General features: G+C 53.6%; 1 protein-coding gene across 1 annotated transcript; it reads left to right on the top strand.

The window, feature by feature from the left end:
- The first annotated feature begins 373 nt into the window (after window positions 1-373).
- Window positions 374-16,586, top strand: ANHX (anomalous homeobox). Its single transcript, XM_072599850.1, has 11 exons — window positions 374-1,196; window positions 1,672-1,931; window positions 3,522-3,649; window positions 3,799-3,922; window positions 4,583-4,769; window positions 5,426-5,558; window positions 6,625-6,950; window positions 8,396-8,543; window positions 10,333-10,417; window positions 11,052-11,135; window positions 15,727-16,586. Exons 1-11 carry the CDS (start codon window positions 1,151-1,153, stop codon window positions 15,817-15,819), a joined length of 1,614 nt encoding a protein of 537 aa, XP_072455951.1. The 5' UTR covers window positions 374-1,150; the 3' UTR covers window positions 15,820-16,586.
- The last annotated feature ends 1,645 nt before the right edge of the window (window positions 16,587-18,231 follow it).

Below are 18,231 nucleotides of genomic sequence, written 5' to 3'. Positions count from 1 at the left end.
TCCCCCTCCGACACCCCCTGCTCCGGGGCCCCTCCCCCTCTGACACCCCCTGTTCTCGGGCCCCTCCCCCTCTGACACCCCCTGTTCCGGGGCCCCTCCCCTCTATGACACCCCCTGTTCCGGGGCCCCTCCCCTCTATGACACCCCCTGTTCTAGGGCCCCTCCCCTCTATGACACCCCCTGTTCCGGGGCCCCTCCCCTCTATGACACCCCCTGTTCTAAGGCCCTTCCCCCTCTGAAACCCCGTGTTCTAGGGCCCCTCCCCTCTATGACACCCCCTGTTCTAAGGCCCCTCCCCCTCTGAAACCCCGTGTTCTAAGGCCCCTCCCCCTCCGACCCCCCCTGTTCTAGGGCCCCTCCCCTCTATGACACCCCCTGTTCTAGGTCCCCTCCCCCTCTGACAACCCCTGTTCTAGGGCCCCTCCCCTCTATGACACCCCCTGTTCCAGGGCCCCTCCCCTCTATGACACCCCCTGTTCTAGGGCCCCTCCCCTCTATGACACCCCCTGTTCTAGGGCCCCTCCCCCTCTGACAACCCCTGTTCCAGGGCCCCTCCCCTCTATGACACCCCCTGTTCCAGGGCCCCTCCCCCTCTGACACCCCCTGTTCTAAGGCCCCTCCCCCTCCGACCCCCCCCCCCCGTTCTAAGGCCCCTCCCCTTCTGACACCCCCTGTTCTAAGGCCCCTCCCCTTCTGACACCCCCTGTTCTAGGGCCCCTTCCCCTCTGAAACCCTGTGTTCTACGGCCCCTCCCCCATGACTCCCCCTGTTCTAAGGCCCCTTCCCCTCTGAAACCCTGTGTTCTAAGGCCCCTCCCCTTCTGACACCCCCTGTTCTAGGGCCCCTTCCCCTCTGAAACCCTGTGTTCTACGGCCCCTCCCCCATGACTCCCCCTGTTCTAGGGCCCCTCCCCCCTCTGACTCCCCCTGTTCTAGGGCCCCTCCCAGCTCTGCTATTTCACAGGCCTGAAGAGAAGCCTGACTTGGCTTACTTCCTTACTGTGTGACTTTGGGGTGTGGGTCATGTCCCCTCCGACTTTGGTGAAAGGATGAGCTGGGGCTGGATTGTGCCTGTGGCTCCTTCTAGCTCTAAACCCTCTGCTTTGGACTCCTTCCTGCCTTGACTGTCCTTTCCTCTCCAGCAGACTTCCATGGAGACCGCTGAGGGCCCCCCCACAGGGTTCCCTCCAGTGCAGGGTGAGTAGCCAAGGAGGAAAGAGGGCCCACTGTCTGTCTGAGGATGCTCAGGGTGGGAGCTGGTGCCCAGAGGAAGGAAGCTCCTTCCCCATACCTTCAGCTGCCCGAGGAGGGCCAGGCTGACCACTTGGCACTACTTGAATACAGCCATTGGTTGGAGCTCAGTTTCCTCATCTGTACAATGAAGAGCTTGACCACAGATCATGTCTGAGGATTCTTCTAGCTCTGATATTCCCTGTTCTAAGCTCCCTCCCAGCTCTGACATTTCCTGTTCTAAGCTCCCTCCCAGCCTGACATCCCCTGTTCTAAGATCCCTCTCAGCTCTGACATTTCCTGTTCTAAGCTCCCTCCCAGCCCTGACATCCCCTGTTCTAAGCTCCCTCTCAGCTCTGACATTCCCTGTTCTAAACTCCCTCTCAGCTCTGACATTCCCTGTTCTAAGCTCCCTCCCAGCTCTTCTATTCTGAGATTCTAGGTGCCAAGATGAAGTATTTCCTGGCCTTGCTAGAGGAGCACAGGGCTTCTCTGGCCCCCCCACCTGAGCTGGTGCATTTTGCGGGAAAGTTGTGCCAAGAAGTACAGAGCACACCTCCTCTGATGCTGGAACCCCTGGCGGAAGCGGTGCTGGGAAGCCCCCACTGGCGGCATTTCCTCTCCAGCATGGATGTGGTGCGAGCGTGTGTCCTGGTCCTTGTCTGTCAGGGCCAACACCAGTCAGCCTGTCGGCTTCTAGAGGTAGGAGCTTGCTGCGTGGAAGGGATTGGAGGCAGAATGAGGGGCAGGGCCTGCCTTTAGAACCAGAAGGCCTCATCATCTAGAGTCCACTAGCTCAGCAGCTTCCACCACTTGGGGCGGAGCTGCACCGTGGGGTTCTCACTGCAACTCAAACAGCTGTCATAAAGCCCATGCACTTTATTCAGAGGTTCCAGTCACTCTTACATACTTATACACCGCTTCCCTTGGTGATTAAATTACCAGCTCTCCACTGACAGTTCTCAAATCTCTCCCCTCCCCTGACCTCTCTGCTGACCTCCAGTCTCCCATCTCCAGTGGCCTTATCTTAAACTCAGAGGTCAGCGGTCCCTCAGGCTCTCAAGCCAGGGGTCCTCCTGGACCCTCACTCTTTCTCACCCTGTACATCCAATCAGCTGCCAAGGCCTGTGGATTTTGCCTTAGGATCGTTTCTCCAATATGCCCCCTTCCCTCCTCTGCCCTACCCTGGTACAGACCTTCATCTCCTCACCCCTGGACCACTAAAGTAGCTGCTGGGGGTGGGGGTGGGGTCTGCTGCCTCAAGTCTTTCCCCACTGCACACCACCCTGCATTCAGCTGCCAGAGTGATTTTCCCAGCATTCAGGTCCGCTAGTGTCACTCTCCCTACCAGGACTCCAGCCACCCCTTCCTGCCTCCGGACCAAACACTAAATCCCTTATTTGGCATATTTCCAGGCTTCTTACACATCCCTCCCTAACACGTCCTCTGATCCAGCACCATGAACTTCCCAGCCATTCCAGGAAGAAGGCCCTCCATCTCCAGAGTCCAGGCATTGTCCCCGGCCATCCCCCAGGCCTTGACGCTCCCTGCTCTGCTCTGACCACTGAGCTCCCTGGCTTCCCCCACATCCCAGCTAAAATCTCCCCTGCTGCAGGAAGCCTGCTCCAAGGTTGCTTAGTTCTAGCACCTTCCCTTATTAAACATCTCCTACTTGTCTTCTATATAACCTGTTTTGTATATCCTGGTACCTGCTTATGATCTGTGAGATGAGGGCAGGGCCTGGTCTTTGCCTTTACTCGTCTCCTGGCACATTGTCGTTCAGTCCCTGTCTGCCGCTGCCTGACCCCATGGACCAGACTGTCCATGGGATTTTTCTTGGCAGAGATACTGGACTGGTTTTCCATTTGCTTTCCCAGGGAATTAAGGCAGAGGTTAAATGACTTGCCCAGAGTCACACAGCTCATCTTCTTCACTCCAGCCCCAGTGCTCTACCCGCTGAGCCACCTTGCTGCCTCCTGGCACACAGTAATATTGACTGCCTGGCTGTGTTAGAGTTGCTCAGGGTATCAGAGCCAGCATGAGGTCTTCTTCGCACCAAGGCGAGCTCCCCATCCACTATGCTACACTGACCCTGGCAAACCAATGGACCTCTTGGGGCCCCAGTTTCTTCCTCTGTAAATCATAAGATCCTAGATCCTGGGCCATCTGGTCCAACCCCTCATTTTACAGAAGAGGAAATGGAGATCCAGGAAAGTGCAATGACTTGCCCAAGGTCTCTGGGCCTAAGGTTCTGCTGGACCACAGGTGAGAACCTCCTTGCTCTCTCCATAGCACTGCAGGGAGACAGGTGAGAGGGAGCAACTGATCCAGCTTTGGAATGAGATTCACTACCGAAAGATTATGGAGAAATGCCACGTGGACTCCCTGACCCCTGTGCAGAAGTTTCGTTGCAGAAAAAGGTACCAGGGAGCATTACCTGATCTCGATTCTGGGGTGGTGGGCTCAGGAGCAGATCCTGCAGGGGATGGGCCAAGGTGTGATGCTCATGCTCTGCTCTCCCGGGGGCCCCTCTTCTCTCCCGGGGGCCCCTCTTCTCTCCCACCCAAAGGAACCCTCCTCCTCCTTTCCTCTGCCCTGAGGGCATGAAGAACCGCAATTTCTCCAGAGATGTGCGCCAGAAGCTCCTGGCCTTTGCTGCAGCTGTGACCATGAATCCTAGCAGGGAGCAGCGGGTAGGTGTGCTGGCTGGGCCCAGCTCCCCATGATGCACTGAGTAATTCAGGGGAGTTGAGGGAGCATAGGTCAATCCTGTGTCCCTACAGCTTGAGACTTGTCCACCTCAATCTTGAATGCCCCCTTGGCCATTCAGCTCAAGGAAAGTGACAGCAGCTGGTGTGTTGGCTCCCTAGACCTTAGGCCAACTGGGCCCATTTGAGAACTAGCTCAAGAAAGGGGATGTATCCAGGAAGAGCTTTGGAGCTAAGGGTCTAGGCTGGAACTTTCTCCTGGCAGATTCCCCCCCAGTCCTCAGGACCATCCTAAGCCACCATGCAGGCCTAGGTTAGGCTGGTCATGGGGTAGCCAAGAATCCAGAGGATTAGTCTAAATGGTCTATAAGGTTCCTTCTTGCTCTCGATCTTTTATTCTATGAATCCAGGAAAGCCATTGGGGCGGTCGAGGGTTAGCCCATTGACAGGGACCTGACTACAAAGGCAGTGTTTGGATTGGTCTCAGAGCTGGCAGAGCCTTGGCACTTGTGGCATTTCCAAATTCTCTGAGGTCTTCTGTCAGCTCCCAACAATAGGGCATTGGGTTCCCTTGCACTCCCACCTTGTGGTAGCCTTCATTGCATCTCATTTTCTGATTTCCCTCTGCCTCTTTGGGGACTATAGGGGAGACTGGCCTTGGAGACGGGTCTGCAGACCCAGCAGATCTATAACTGGTTTGCCAATTACCGCCGGAGGCAGAAATCATCCCACCAGGGACAAGTGAAGTCCCAGGCCCTTTCCCAAGCTGGGGAATCTGCACCAGAAGCCCAGCCTTGGCTGGAGCCCGGACCTTGCAGCCTCCAGCCTCAAGGTAGGCCTCCTCTTCTTCCTACTGGTGGGGGAAGAGGAAGGAAAACCTGTCTGCTGGGAGGTACAGAGAGGAGAGGGGCAGTATAGACCCCTCTCCTTGGCTGCCAGCTGGACAGGGAAGTTCATGGACTTTCCTCTTCCATGAGAAGGTCTTAGCCACATGAGGGGACCTCAGAAACCATCCCCATGTTACAAATAAGGAAACTGTTGAAGTCAGGAAGATCCAAGTTCAAATCCTGCCTCAGACATTTAAAAGCTAGCTGTGTGACCCTTCACTTCTCTCAGACTCAGTTTTGTCATCTGTAAAATGAGAATACAAAGGGCATCTCTGTCCTGGTTTGAATGAGGTAGCGTCCCTGTAAGGTGGTTTCCAAACCTCGAAAGGGCTGTTATCTCACTTGATCCTCAGGATAGCTCTAGGAGCTCAGGACTACTGGGATTATTTCCACTTTACAGAAGGGAAACTGAGACTTTGCAAGGTTGGTGTGGTTTGGCCAGGGCCACACAGATAATGAGTGCCAGAGGAGGAGTGCCAGCACACTCTCAGTCCCAGAGCTGTTTCCACTCAGGGATGAGTGAGGTAGACAGGACAGTTTGCCAAAGAGCCCCTGACCCCTCAAACCCATCACCCTTAGGTATTGCCTTCTCTGCTTTCAGCTGAATTCCAGGGAGATGTTCACCTAGGGCCCCCTGATGCCCCTCAAGGTCCTTGTGAGCTGGCATGGGAACCACCCATTGTGGGTCTGAGGCACCCTCCCGAGGAGGGGCTGGCCAAGATGCTGGATGCCAGGTAAGGTGGACAAGATGCCAGGGCAGCCCTTTGGTAAGCCTCTCCCTACTCCCCGTGTATGCCAGGCCTAGCTGGGCGCTGGGGCAGATGTCTGGGAGACATGGTCCAGATGGGTTTCAACTCTCAAGTTGCTCCCCATTAAATGGGAAAGAAGACAGTTCCACAAAGGATAGCGATTTTGTGGAGGGAGAGGTAATCCTCACTTACGCAGGCTTCATGAAGGAGGAGGTCCCTGACCTGGTCTTGAGGGACGAGACTCTAAAAGACAGGGGTGAAAAAAAAGGAGCCCTTACCCAAGCGTCAAGGCTGGTGTGACCCAAAGCAAGAGCTGGCTTCACGGAGTGCAGAGTGGCCGTGAAAGGGAGAGGTCCGAAGCAAGATCAGGAAGGGCCTTGAATGTCAATTAGGAACAGTATTCCATGCCATTCCCATTCTGCTTTGTCCAGTCATCCCCCTTTCTTTGACCCTCAGGAGAAGCTGCCAGGTCTTGTGTGATACTGACTCTAGCTCCTTGGTACTTGAATCACTTCTTTCTGGAGGATTTCCGCAGTTTTTCTTTGAAGCTCTGGATTTTGACTCTAATGCTCTTGGAGGTTTTCATTGTGACATACTTTCAAGAGACAATACTTTTTTCAAGAGTCAACACTTTTCCTCTTCACTTTGCTCTCAGGTTCTAATAGATTTTTTTTTCTTAATCCTGGTTTTCAGAGACTCCAGTAATTCTTAAATTATCTCTCCTTGATCTGCTTTCCACTTTTTTTTTAAGTCTCAGGTTCCAATTTCTATTTTTTCAGTCTTTGGATTTAGTTCCAGTGTTTCTTGCTGCCTCATGTCCTCCTTAATTTCTGTTTAGTCAGGTGTTGTTTTCCAAGATCTCCTTTCTTCCCTGCTTGTCACAGCCTAAGCCCATCTCTTTGTCTGACACTAGCACTATCTTCTCTAAAGTTCTGTGGTTCTGCTATTGCTCAGGAGCACTGGTCCATGGTCTGAGCTCATTCAGAATTCACATGCTGTGGCCCCAGCTGCCTCCTCCACCACCCGCCCCTGCTTTTGTCTGTGCCCCCAGGTTTGTGAGAAGCAGCGAGATGACGGTGGAGAAGCTTGGCCAGGACCCGGAGGCCGTCCTACTGACATCAGGACCCAGCTTCCCTGGAGAGGGCCCTAGCACTGCCATCTGCCCTCCTGCCTCCGTCAGCAGGCCAGTTCCCATCCTTCCTGCCCTGGCTCCCTGGCCTGAGAGTTTCCTCCTGGGCCCCTGTGAGTCGCTACCAGGCCAGATGCAGGAAACTGTCTATGGTCAAGAGCTGGAGCTCCTGAAGCCTGTCTCGGCAATATCCCAGGAGCCTGCTACCATGGGCCCCTTCTCTGCCTTCTGGGATCCCAGACCCTCAGGTCAGAGTCCCCCCTGCCTGTTTCCACTTCTTCTAATTCAGGCCCCCTCTGTGCATTTATTGGGTACCACAGTACCCCGGGCTTTTATTTCACAATTGGCGGGAGTGGTAGAAGCATGTCAGCTCTTAGTCATGGTATCTTAGGGCTGGAAGGGACCTCAGAAACCCTCCCACTCAGCCTCCCCCCCATCTTACTGGCCCAGGAAAAGGATGAGGGTTATCTTGTCCATTTCTGGTTTCTCGCTCTGGCCTCTAGAACCCCCAAGGAGGAATGGCCGTGAAGATCCTCCGGGCCAAGGGCTCTTTACTTTGTTGGAATCCTGGACCCCTCCTCAGATTATGGTTTCAAATGCATATGGTTTCAGATGCAGAGGATCACAAAAGAAACCAGTTATTTCTAAAGACAATTGTCAGCAATGTTCAGTCGGGTTAAGTGCCCCTCATGTAGTTGAGCACCCTCATGTTTTTAGATGGGGAACTGAGGCTTAGAAAGTGAAGAGGATTCAGCCTCAGGACATATGGATCCAGGGCTGGAAATCAAACATTCTGACTGACTCTCTGTGACCCATTTGGGGTTTTCTTGGCAGAGATATTGGTTTGCCATTTCCTTCTCCAGATCATTTTGCAGATGAGGAAACTGAGGCAAAAAGGGTGACTTGCTAATAAGTGTCTGAGATCAGATTTGAACTTAAATCTTCCTGACTCCATGCCAGGTGCTCTGTGAGCTATGGTGCCCCCTACCGCCAGTCTTTAATAACCTCTGGCCCTTCCTTGTCAGGAATGCACGGTTTCAGGTGTGGGGAGGGAGGGGCCCTCTGATTTCATCTGTGTGAGGAACTCCCTCTACCAGGGCAGTTTGCCAGCTATTGAGCACCCAGAGCCCTAGACAGTTGTCTGGAGTGTCGAAGGTCACATCAGTGGGAAGTGGAAAAGACGGAACATGAACCCAGGACTTTCTGGTTCCAAGGCTGGTCCTCCATCCACAGAGTCAAGATGATTAGCATGGTGCTTAGAACAGTGTTGGCACTTAATAAATCTTAATGGATTGATTTTTGGAAGGGTTCTTCGAACAGGGGATGTCAGGGCCAGGAGGGAGCTTAGAACAGGGAATGTCAGGGTTGGGAAGGACCCTAGAATATTGGTGTAATTAGAGGAAGGACAAAGTTAGAAGACCTGGGTTTGAATCCCAGCTTGGTCACTCACTTTCATCTCCTGACACTCAGTTTCCATAAAAGGAGGCAGCTGGAACAGTCACAGAGAGAAGCTAAATGTCCTGGTTTCCTGAACTGAGAGTCTGGTCTGGGTGAGGGTGGCAGGAACTGCAGAGTCTCTGACTTGGAAGAAGCTCTTTGGAGGGGACCATCTTGACTGGATGACCCAACAGACCATTGCTGCCCTCAGGACTCTGCATAGGAGAGGTTCTTCATTCTGGTTTCCCCACCCCAGGTTACCAGACTCCACCAGACAGGAGCCCTCTCCAAGCAGGCCTTGAGCCCTGTCCTGAAGTGGCCAGCAGACAGCCAGGCTTGGAAGTGGACAGCTTCATGTTCAGGGAAGAGCCACTGACACCCCTGGAATGTGTCCTTCCACAAAGGTACAGTAACAGAAGTGGGGTCCTTCAGGCTTTGGGGCCTTGAAGCCTAGGAAAAGGCCCGAGCTGGCCCTTTGTTCATTGTGAAGGAGCCACGTTTGCAACCTCAGTTGCTCCCTCCAGTGCCTGCAGGCCCTGACATATAAGGGTAGAGCCCATAAGAAAGAGAGGAGGGAGAGAGGAAGGAGGCCGACTGTCCAGGGGGCACCTTCCCTGGGTAGAACCAAGCGTGGGTAGCAGCAGGGCCCCTTCATCCCCAGCTTCTTAATTACATGAATGATGCCTCTTGTGTAGATACATGCACAGAGACCTCAGAGGTCACCAGACCCCCACCCAGCAGTGGAAACTGAGGCTCAGAGAGGTCATGACCCTGGGCAAAGTCACAGAGGCAATAAGTGGCAGATCTGAAATTTGAACCTGAGACTTCTGACTCCTATCCAAAGAGGCCTGGTCCTTCCTAGGCCTGGAACCTGGTACAAGACTTCTCTGGGCCTCAGCTTCCTTGGCTGCAAATAGAGTAAGCTGAATTAAATGATCTTTAAGACCCCACCACTGATCATCCATGTTCTGAGGTCCTTCCCAGCCCTGACATTCCTTGTTCTAAGGTTCTTCTCTGTTCTAAGCTCCCACTCAACTCCCAGCCCTGACATCCCCTATTCTAGGATCCCTCCCTATGTGACACTCTCTTGGAGGTATTCAGGCCCAGCAGGTTCCTTGATTCCTGTCTACTCCCTTGTAGGGGGATATTTGGGGTTTGGCTGAAGGGTTGAATATCTGACTCTTTTCCTTAGGACTCGTTGGGAATGGGGAAGGAAGGTGGGACCTTGAAGAGGGAGAATCTCTAGTTGGATGTCTGTGTTCTGAGCCTGAGTCTGGCCTTGGCATTATGACCAGGGTCGCACAGCTGCTTAATGTCTGAGGCAGCCCTTGAGCCAGTCTTCTTGACTTGACAGAGCACCTTAACAGGCCATTTTGGGGCCTCAGTTTCTTTCTCTGTCTCTCACTCTTTCCTATTCTGGGGAAACCAGGATAAGACCCAGGCAAATGCCAACCTCAGAGAACTTACATTCTAGTGAGTGGGATTGGGATGAGGAGACCAGCACATGGGTCCATGAGCAGATCTGAAGCATGTTTGGTGTTGAGCTGGTGGGGTGGGTCACAGAGTCAATTCTTATGGGTCCACCACAGCAGCCTCTGGCGAATGACCAGGGAAATCACAGGTGGATGTGTCTTATCCATTTGGTTTCCTTGAGCATTTCTTCACAATAAACCCTGATGGGGACTAGCTTGTCCATTCCCATTGTATGGAGGAGAAAAGTGAGTTTTGAGAACCTGCTTACACAGCTAGCCCATCCCCAAGGGTCAGTTCCAATGACAAGATCCCTTGCAAGCCTTGGGGCTGGAGATAAAGATCCATCCGGTCCTCCTCACCCCATGAGATGGGGATGGTGGTCCTGAGCCTGGTAGCAATGGAGAATGCCCTTGGCGGACTGTGATTCTCTAGGGTTGGGCTGATCAGTCCTTCACCGGGGCAGATGGCAGCCCCTTCATATTGAGGTCTAAGTGACTGTAGCCAGTTGGTGGTGGCAGAAAGACCCCGTCCTTTCCCACCAGACTGAGCAGTCAGTTCTCAGGCATTTCTGGAGCTGCACTCTAGGACTTTCCAGCTGCCCCTTTCACTCAGCCTTTGAGGGAGCTCTGGGACACCTGGGTACGACTGAGGCTCGGAAGGCAGGCTGGGTGGAGGTGACTGCCTTTGATGTGGAATGTGAGTGGCTCTTGTTATTTTCAGTTCCTCAGAGATGATGCTGGAGAAACCCTTGAGTCCCCATCGAGTTTCGGTCCTGGGCGAGCCCCCAGCTCTGGAATACAGCCAGGTAAGGCTCCCCAGCAGGCATTCTTGAGTGAGGCGGGTGAGATTCAGAGTTTTGCTTGACCCCACCCACCTTCCAGGGACAGCTAGGCCTTCTTCCTGGGAGCCCCTCATTCCCCAGCATTTCCCACTTATTATTAAACCCAAGGATAGAGCCTCCCAGGGCTGGTTCAGCCCTGAATTCTGTTGGATCCTAAGGCCCCATCCCCTCCTCACATGGAGGTTCTGACTCTCAGATAGAAGGGATCCTGGTGGCAATCCAGGCCAACACTTCTTGCCTGGATCCCTACCATGCATGCATACCTCTGAGGAGCAAGAGGCTCACCACCTCCAGGCAGCCCTTTCTGCTCTGGGTCAGCTGAGGAAGCTTTTCCTGATGTCCTGTCTAAAGCTGCCTCTGGCTTTCTATTTCTGGAAGGGAGGGACCGATTCATTGTTGTCCCCAGCACCTCACACAGTTACCAGCATGTAGTAGGTGCTTGGTAAAGGGAATGCAATGGAAGTGACCGGTGTAACCATCCTTCAGGCCCTGGAAGATCATTCTGTCTGGCTCTGAGCCTTGCTCCCTTCTTTGACCCTGTGTGTGAGTCCTTCCCTGTGAGCAAGCCCCAAGATGCAGCCTTCTTTCTACCCTGTAGAACCACCTGGCCCCTGTAGGAAACCCTGGAGCAGCCCTGGCTGGCCTGGAAGCCGTGGAGGAGGCGGAGGTGGAGACCATTCCTGTACGGATGAGTATAGGGATATTGAGGGGCTGGCAGTCAGGGCCTTGGTGGACTTGGGGAACAGATACCTTGGCATGGCATCAGGCTGGGCTTTCCCTTACGTGTCTGTTTGTCCCTAGAGAGCAGATGTCTGAGCTGGTGTCCTCTGCCTGCCTGTGCAGGTGGGATACCTTCCTTCCTGGCCAGAAGAAGAACTAGCCCTGGTTTCTCTGAAAAGGGGAGAGGAGAGTCTGGCCTCTGTTTCCCCCAACCCGATCTCATTTGTCTCTTCCCTCTAAGCCCCAGACACAGATGCTGGAGGTCAGGAAGCTGGCATCACTCCCTAGCCCATGGTCATGAGCCCTTCTGGAGAGCTGTCTGGCTTCATCAATCAGATGAGCAATAGTTAGGCACCTACTGTGTGCTGAGTGCTGTTCTAGGTACTGGGGAGACAGAGGCATCCAAAAAAGCCTTTCAAAATAAAACCGTCTTATCCTCCAGAGTTTCCATTCTACTGGGGTACAGGACATTCCATTACACCCCCATTTATCAAGTACCTACTGTATACCCAGCACTGAGCAGAGCTCTGTAGAGACAAAAGACAAAAATGAAACTGTCCTTTCTCTCGGGGTGTTTAGATTCTAGGCTTTCAGTTTTACAAACCACTTTAGGAGTCCAAGGGTTATTATTATTTGCATTTTCCAGAGGAAGAAATTGAGACCCTGAGAGGGCTCTGTTCCCTGAGCTAGGAAATGTCAGAGCTGGGATCTGAACCCAGTTCCCCTGATTGACTCCAGAACCCTTTCCCACTGCTGCTACAGACTTAAGGTTTTTTAGTGTGGCAGAGAACTGAGAAATCAAGTTTGTCTCCTGCTATCCCCTCATTGTATGGAGCAGAGGGGCAGCGGGCTGAGGTCAGAAGCCCCAGGTTGGGGGTGGGGGAGAAAGGAATCGGGGGGGGGGGGGGGGGGAGAGGGGGGGGAAGGCCTGAACCAGGGATCAGAGCCCCAGGCTTATCCTTCCTGTCCTTCCCCTACCACCTGCCAGCCCCACCTGCCACACTGAGACCCAGGGTGGCTGATGCCTTCAGGCAGGGCCAGAACTTAGGGGATCACAGATTTAGGCTCAGAGACCTAACCCTCCCATTTGACAGATGAAAGAAACTGAGCCTCAGAGACAGACACCAGCCTGCTTACGGTTCTCCTCAGTTCAGGACAGAGTCTGGACTCTTGACTCCCCACCTTGACTGTCAAGCCCTGCAGGGCAGCTGGCTCTAGAGGCAGCTGTCACTGGCTGGCCCTGAGCTGCCCCAGGACCCCAAGCCTACACGTGGAGATTTTCTGGGGGGCTCCTGTGTTGGGCTCCTAGGGGCTCCTGGAGGAGGGACCAGGTCAGAGGGCAGAGGTTAGGAAATCTTCCCAGAGTCACACAGATTAGGAGTATTTCAGGTAGAGTTTGAATCCAGGTTCTCCTGACTTCTTGGCCAGTCCATGCCCCCGGCTGCTTTGCCATTGGTACAGAAAACTGACTCCTGGGTTTTCCTTCCCTGGCACAGTGACAGGAAGATTCCTGGGGAGGGTAAGAGTGGCTGGCGTGGATGGGGCCCTTTATAAGACTTGTTTCCACAGAGTCAGATCCACCTCTCTTCCCGGGAAGACCAAGGGCAAAGCTACTGGTAGAAGTAACCCAGTTTTGCAGATGGGGAAACCGAGGCTCGGAGATCCAAAGTGACCTAGATACATGACCTGGAGCTGAAACTAGGTCTCTCCTGGCCCCAAACCTAGCAATCCTGCAATGTCAGATTTTTTTCAGGAGGCATAAGAGCGAAGCTGTGGCTCGGGCTTGTGTCTGTGCCCCGGGCTTGTGTCTGTGCCCATGGAAGAGGGGGGCCCTGAGGATCAAATGATGTGATTGGATAGGGGTGGGATGTAGGAGTCCAGAGGGGCCTGAGAACAGGGGATATCAAGGCTGGGAGGTTCTCATCCTGGTTCTGCCCTCAGCTTCCTCTGTGACTTTGGGTAGGTGCTTTCCTTCCTTTGGGCCTCAGCCGCTGAATTTCCAGTGAGACTTTGACCTGCTGGTATTTCACACGCCGTTCCCCGCTTGGTCCTCTAGAGGAGGCAGTGTGGTTCAGTGGCAAGAGCCCTGCCTTGGATCAGAAGAGGCCTGAAAGGAGAGGCTTGGAAGGGCTCCCATATCTGATGGGGTGGGTAGGGCTCTGGGCTTGAGTCAGGAAGACCTGAGTTCAGAAGTCACCTCTGACACTAGCTGTAGGTTCCTGAGAGCCCCTTCCCCTCCCTAGGCATTCAGTTTCCTCATCTCCAGAACTGTCCCAGCTTTAGCACTAGCATGGTGTGGCTTGAAGGTCGGGCATCCTTCTCCAGGGGCCCGTCCACACTTATCTCAGCCACCCCTCTGGTTCCCAGAAGGACCCACCCCATGCTGTGGCCCTGAAGAGGCACTATCTCATTTTGAACATCTCCAGAGATGGCAGTTTTGCCTTCTCCTGCTCTATGGCTTGGCAAGGAAAGAGATCTCTTTCCTGTGCCCATCTGGGGCCCAGACTGGTTCCCCTGGGTACTTGTTTTGTAAAAGGGGGTGGAAGCAAATGCAGTCTGGGAGAAAGAGGTTGATTTCCTGGGAGGCCTGTGGGGGCTACCTCAGTAGCAGCATCTCCCAAACCAGCCCAGTAAGGGCACAAGCTTACCAGATCCTCAGCACCATGCTGGGAGGGGGTAGTAGCTTCATTTTACAGATGGGCACACTGAGGCCTGGAGAGAGGAAGAAATGGGGCCTAAAGTCACCTGGCTAGTGAGGGGCAGGGCAGGGACTAGAATCCAGTAGAATGTAAACAGACACTATACTTAGTGTTGTCTCTGTACCTTCCACACTTAACGGTACCAGGCATATACAGACGGAGCTTAATAAGTGTTTACTGGATTGAATCTAAGCTGTATCTCCCAGTTTCTCTGCAGGTGTCCTGAGAAACCAGGAAGATCTGGGTTCAGATTCCTCCTTTGACTCTTACTGGATGTGTGACCCTGGCCAAGTCACTTAGGGTCTCCCTGATCTAAGCAGCTCCCTGAGACTGTAAGCTGTAGGGTGCTTTGCAGATGAAGAAATGCTGTGTACTGTGATTCATCCCTGAGTTGTAGAGAGGATGCCAATCTGAACTGGTGGAGGGAGTGTCCTGCCGTGCAATTTGCCAATACCTTTGAAATCCCGGTCCAGGCCCTCTGTCCCAGGCTGGCCCTCTGCCTGGCTGTATAACAGAAAGGTGGAGGAGGCCTTCTCTCCTGGACAAACATCTGGATCCATGGAAGGAGGAAGCAAGGGAGACTTGTCCAAAAGTGGGATGCACTTGGGTGTTTGTGGGTAGTGAGTTTCCTGTCTTTAGATGAGCAGTTTGGGCTTCGAATTAGAGATTCTGCCCAAGAACCAGAGGCTTTAAAGGACAGAAGGGACCTTCAAGGTCCTTTACTGGCCAGGAGAAATGAATCTCACAGATGTCAAATGATTTATCCAAGATGACACAGGCAGTTGGAGACAAGGGCAGAGTTTGAACCCAGGTCTTCTGATGGCTGCATCACACAGCTACTCTAGGACTCTAACTTTGGCACTGGCTAGGCTCAGTGCCCTCTGCGGTCCTTTCTGGGAATATGATTTGGGGATTCAGGGCAGCCCAGCCTGAGCCAGGCTCCTTCTGTGCCCTGTGTCCTTGAGGGAGATCTGGTGATCCTCCAGTTGGGCAATAAGCTTAGCCCGAGCACACCATGGGGGAAAGGACCATCGGGGAGGACCAGATTCTCACGCTGAAATAGGCCACAAAGTCTAGGCAGAGAAGAAGGTGTGCCATTAGTCTCCTTACAACATTATCAGGCGTATCTGGCACCTAGTAGACACTTAAGAAATGAACTGAATTGATGTGAAAGGAATAAATTGATAGCGGTGTCCCTTGCTTGGACCTAAGGAGGGACAGGATTTCAAAGATGACTTCACCAACAGAATGTCCTGCCAGTGTCATGAGAACAGAGTGACGTGGTGGCATGAGGCAGGGCTTGGCACATTGAGAGGGCTTTTTTATAAATGCATCTAACCCTCACTACATGGCCCTGGGACAGTTACAGTCCCTCTCAGAACCTCAGTTTCATCATCTGTAAAATGGGACTATTATAAGAATTGATAGAAAGGGCTTTGCCAAGTGCCAGCAAATGGTCGGTGATGAAGCCTTAGGCAGCAGCCCTGATGGTTAACCTTGACAGGATTCTGTCACAGGGTTGCTTTCCCTGGCAGGTACAAGCTGTGGTGATCAGTGACGGTTTGGAGGTGAATGTGTGGGATGGTAGGATTGGGGCTCAGAGGGGTCTCAAGGACAAGCCCTCTGATTGTGGATCCCCAAGACTCACTCTTTCCTCTTTCAGAGCCAGGAGGGACTTTGGGGGAGCCTCATTTTACAGGGGAGTTAACGAAGGTCAAGGACATCAAAATGTCATCCTATGGCCATTAAGCTGGAGGGGACCTTTGAGCCCTGACCACCTCTTTGACTTTCCCAAGATGGCACAGCTTGTACTATCTGCCAATGAGAGTCATGACTCTATGTCTACTCTTCCAGATTCCAAGGGACTCCCAGAGTGAGCAAACCTCCAGTGACACTTTCTGGGCCGCTCTGCTGTTGTTTGAGTTCTCAGGGGGCAACCGAGTGTGAGGCACTCCTGGCAGACGACGGCCACATGGATTCACAGGTCAAGCCCCCAGGTTCTCCTCAGTGTTGGAGAGGAATGCTTAGCCCACCCTCTTGGCCCCGCTCCTTGGGGTTCTGCAGGGTCAGTTTTCTGTTCTCATTGTGAGTATGGGAGCTGGCCTTTTGGCTCCCCTCAGCTTGGTTCTTATGCCCTGTCTCCAGAGACAGCAGAGTTTGGCTTTACCTGTTCATTAGTTTGTTAGCAATGAAGCTGTGTCCAGGCAGATCCTCAGAGGTAGGCCTGTTCCTCCACTTTGGAACTGCACAGAGGTGACCCTGGGCAAAGTCAGCTTTAGGCCCTGCGAGTGTCCCCCAGCTCCCAGCAGCTCAGGCCTCTCACCTCCCATGGGGCTTTGCAATAGATGAGCTGGATCCACACCTGGCCTGGCTAATTTTTCCCTGCTTGTCTAAGGTTAGCTGGAGGACCCTGTTCCCAGCCCCCAGGGCTCAGGGTCCTCTCTGTTTCAGTCTGCCTTCCAAACTCCCAGGGGCCAAGACACCTCTCACACTCCAGCATTGGCATACCAAGGTTGGCTGTCACCATCCTTCTCAGGGAAAGTCACCAGCCATGCTGTGGGTCCCACTTGGGTCCTGGAGTCCGGGCTTGGATAAACTCCCACAGGGGTCCCCTTTTGGCACAGTCCTGGTTTAGGGAGCAAGGAAGCAGGGAAGTATGTTGACTTCCATTTGTGATAAAGTAAGTTTGCCAAATAAAGGTTATTGAAAGCACATGCTTGGGGCTGGTGATTGACAGTGGGGAGCATGGCTGGACTTTCAAGGTGGGGGTGGGGGGGATCACTCAGAACATTGTAGAAGGGGCTTCTCAACCTGGCCAGAGTTGGCGTAGATGCCCCATGAGACTGCACATTTCTCTGTTCCACCTCCTTTCTCCTCTCCCTCATCTGCAGGGGAGAGATCATTGAACTTGGGCATCAGTAGATCTGGGTTCTGAGATCGAGTCCACTCAGTGACCCTTCCAGTTCAGAATCTGTGATCCAACAATCATGGGCAAGTCAGTCTCAGAGCCTCAGTTTCCTCATTTGTAAAGTGCATTTAATAATACTGTCACTGGCTAACTCCCAGGCTGTCCTAGCACAGACTGTCGGGGATTAATTCTTTTCCTCCTGCCTCCAGCCCCTTCCTCTCAATGCCCTAAAAAGGTTATTCCTATTTTACAAAGGAGGAAACAGGCTCTGGAGAGTGATAGGATTTGTCCTAAAACACATTGCTGACCAGGACCCAAACTCATATTTTTGGACTCTAGGGCCCCTTCCTGCCTGGCATGAAAGTACCAGGTATTGGAAGGAACCTTAGACCTGACCTCACAAAGGGGGAACTGGAGGACCCAAGGTCACCTAGCCCTGGACTCGAACCCTGAACCCTGGCTCTTTTTGAAGTGTCATTCTGGGCTCATTCTGCCTAAACTGGAAAGATTAGGGGCACAAGTCAGGACTTAGAGGCCAGGATTTGAATCCTGACCCGGCCTCTCACTGGTTGTAGGAGCCCTGAAACGAGACCCTTCTCACCCCAAATCAGGGTATGTTAACAGTTAGGGGCCACCTTCTCTCCACTAGGGCCCCCTAATCCTTTACAATCCTCTATTTTTTATGCTTTTAAAAACATGGTTCTGAGAAGGGGCCCTAGGTTTCATCAGCCCCAAGATGTCGGGACACAGAATGGTGAGGAGCCTGCTGTGGTCCATGCCTCTTATTTCCCTGAGCTCCAAGTGGTATGGCTTCCCTCCAAACAGGTGGGATCATAGATTTAGGGTGGGGGCCTGGAAGGCCACTCAGTCTGAGTCCGGGGCTTGCCCACTGCAGAATCACAGGACTGGGGAATTGGAAGGCAACCCACCCACCAAAGGGTCCTGGCTTCTGAGCTAGCAGGGACCTCGGGCGTCATCTAAGGTTCAACCCCCTCCTTGGGGCAGCCAAGGAAGACCTTGTCCAGGGCCCCATGGGTAGTGAGTGGCACAGCTGGGCCTGGAATCATGGGCCCAGGCTCTCCGTGCCCCAGCCTGGCGTTTGTTCACCGAGCCTCAGCGTTCTCATCCCTAACATGGGGCTGTACTGATCCCCTCAAGCCTGCCTTTAGGGAGGCAGGGCTGCTGAGGGAGGGGCGGAGGGGCGGAGGGGCGGGTGTGGCCGCAGCTGAGCCCAGCCACCCGCTCTGGCTCCTCTTGAACCTAGCACGGGGCCCCCGGTGCCCTTTGGAACAAAGAGAACAGCCAGACCCCCCGCCGAGGAGTGGGCAGGATGGGGAGAGCGCTGCTGTTCCAACCGGAGCCCGGCTCCCGCCTCCCCATTGGCTGGCGCGCCCAGCAGGGCCATGGCAACAGGGACGGATGTGGCCGGCTGCGCTCTGATTGGCCGGCGG

Source organism: Notamacropus eugenii, chromosome 4 (genome assembly GCF_028372415.1).
Source record: "Notamacropus eugenii isolate mMacEug1 chromosome 4, mMacEug1.pri_v2, whole genome shotgun sequence".
Taxonomy (NCBI): domain Eukaryota; kingdom Metazoa; phylum Chordata; class Mammalia; order Diprotodontia; family Macropodidae; genus Notamacropus; species Notamacropus eugenii.
This window is presented reverse-complemented; position numbering and strand designations above follow the sequence as displayed.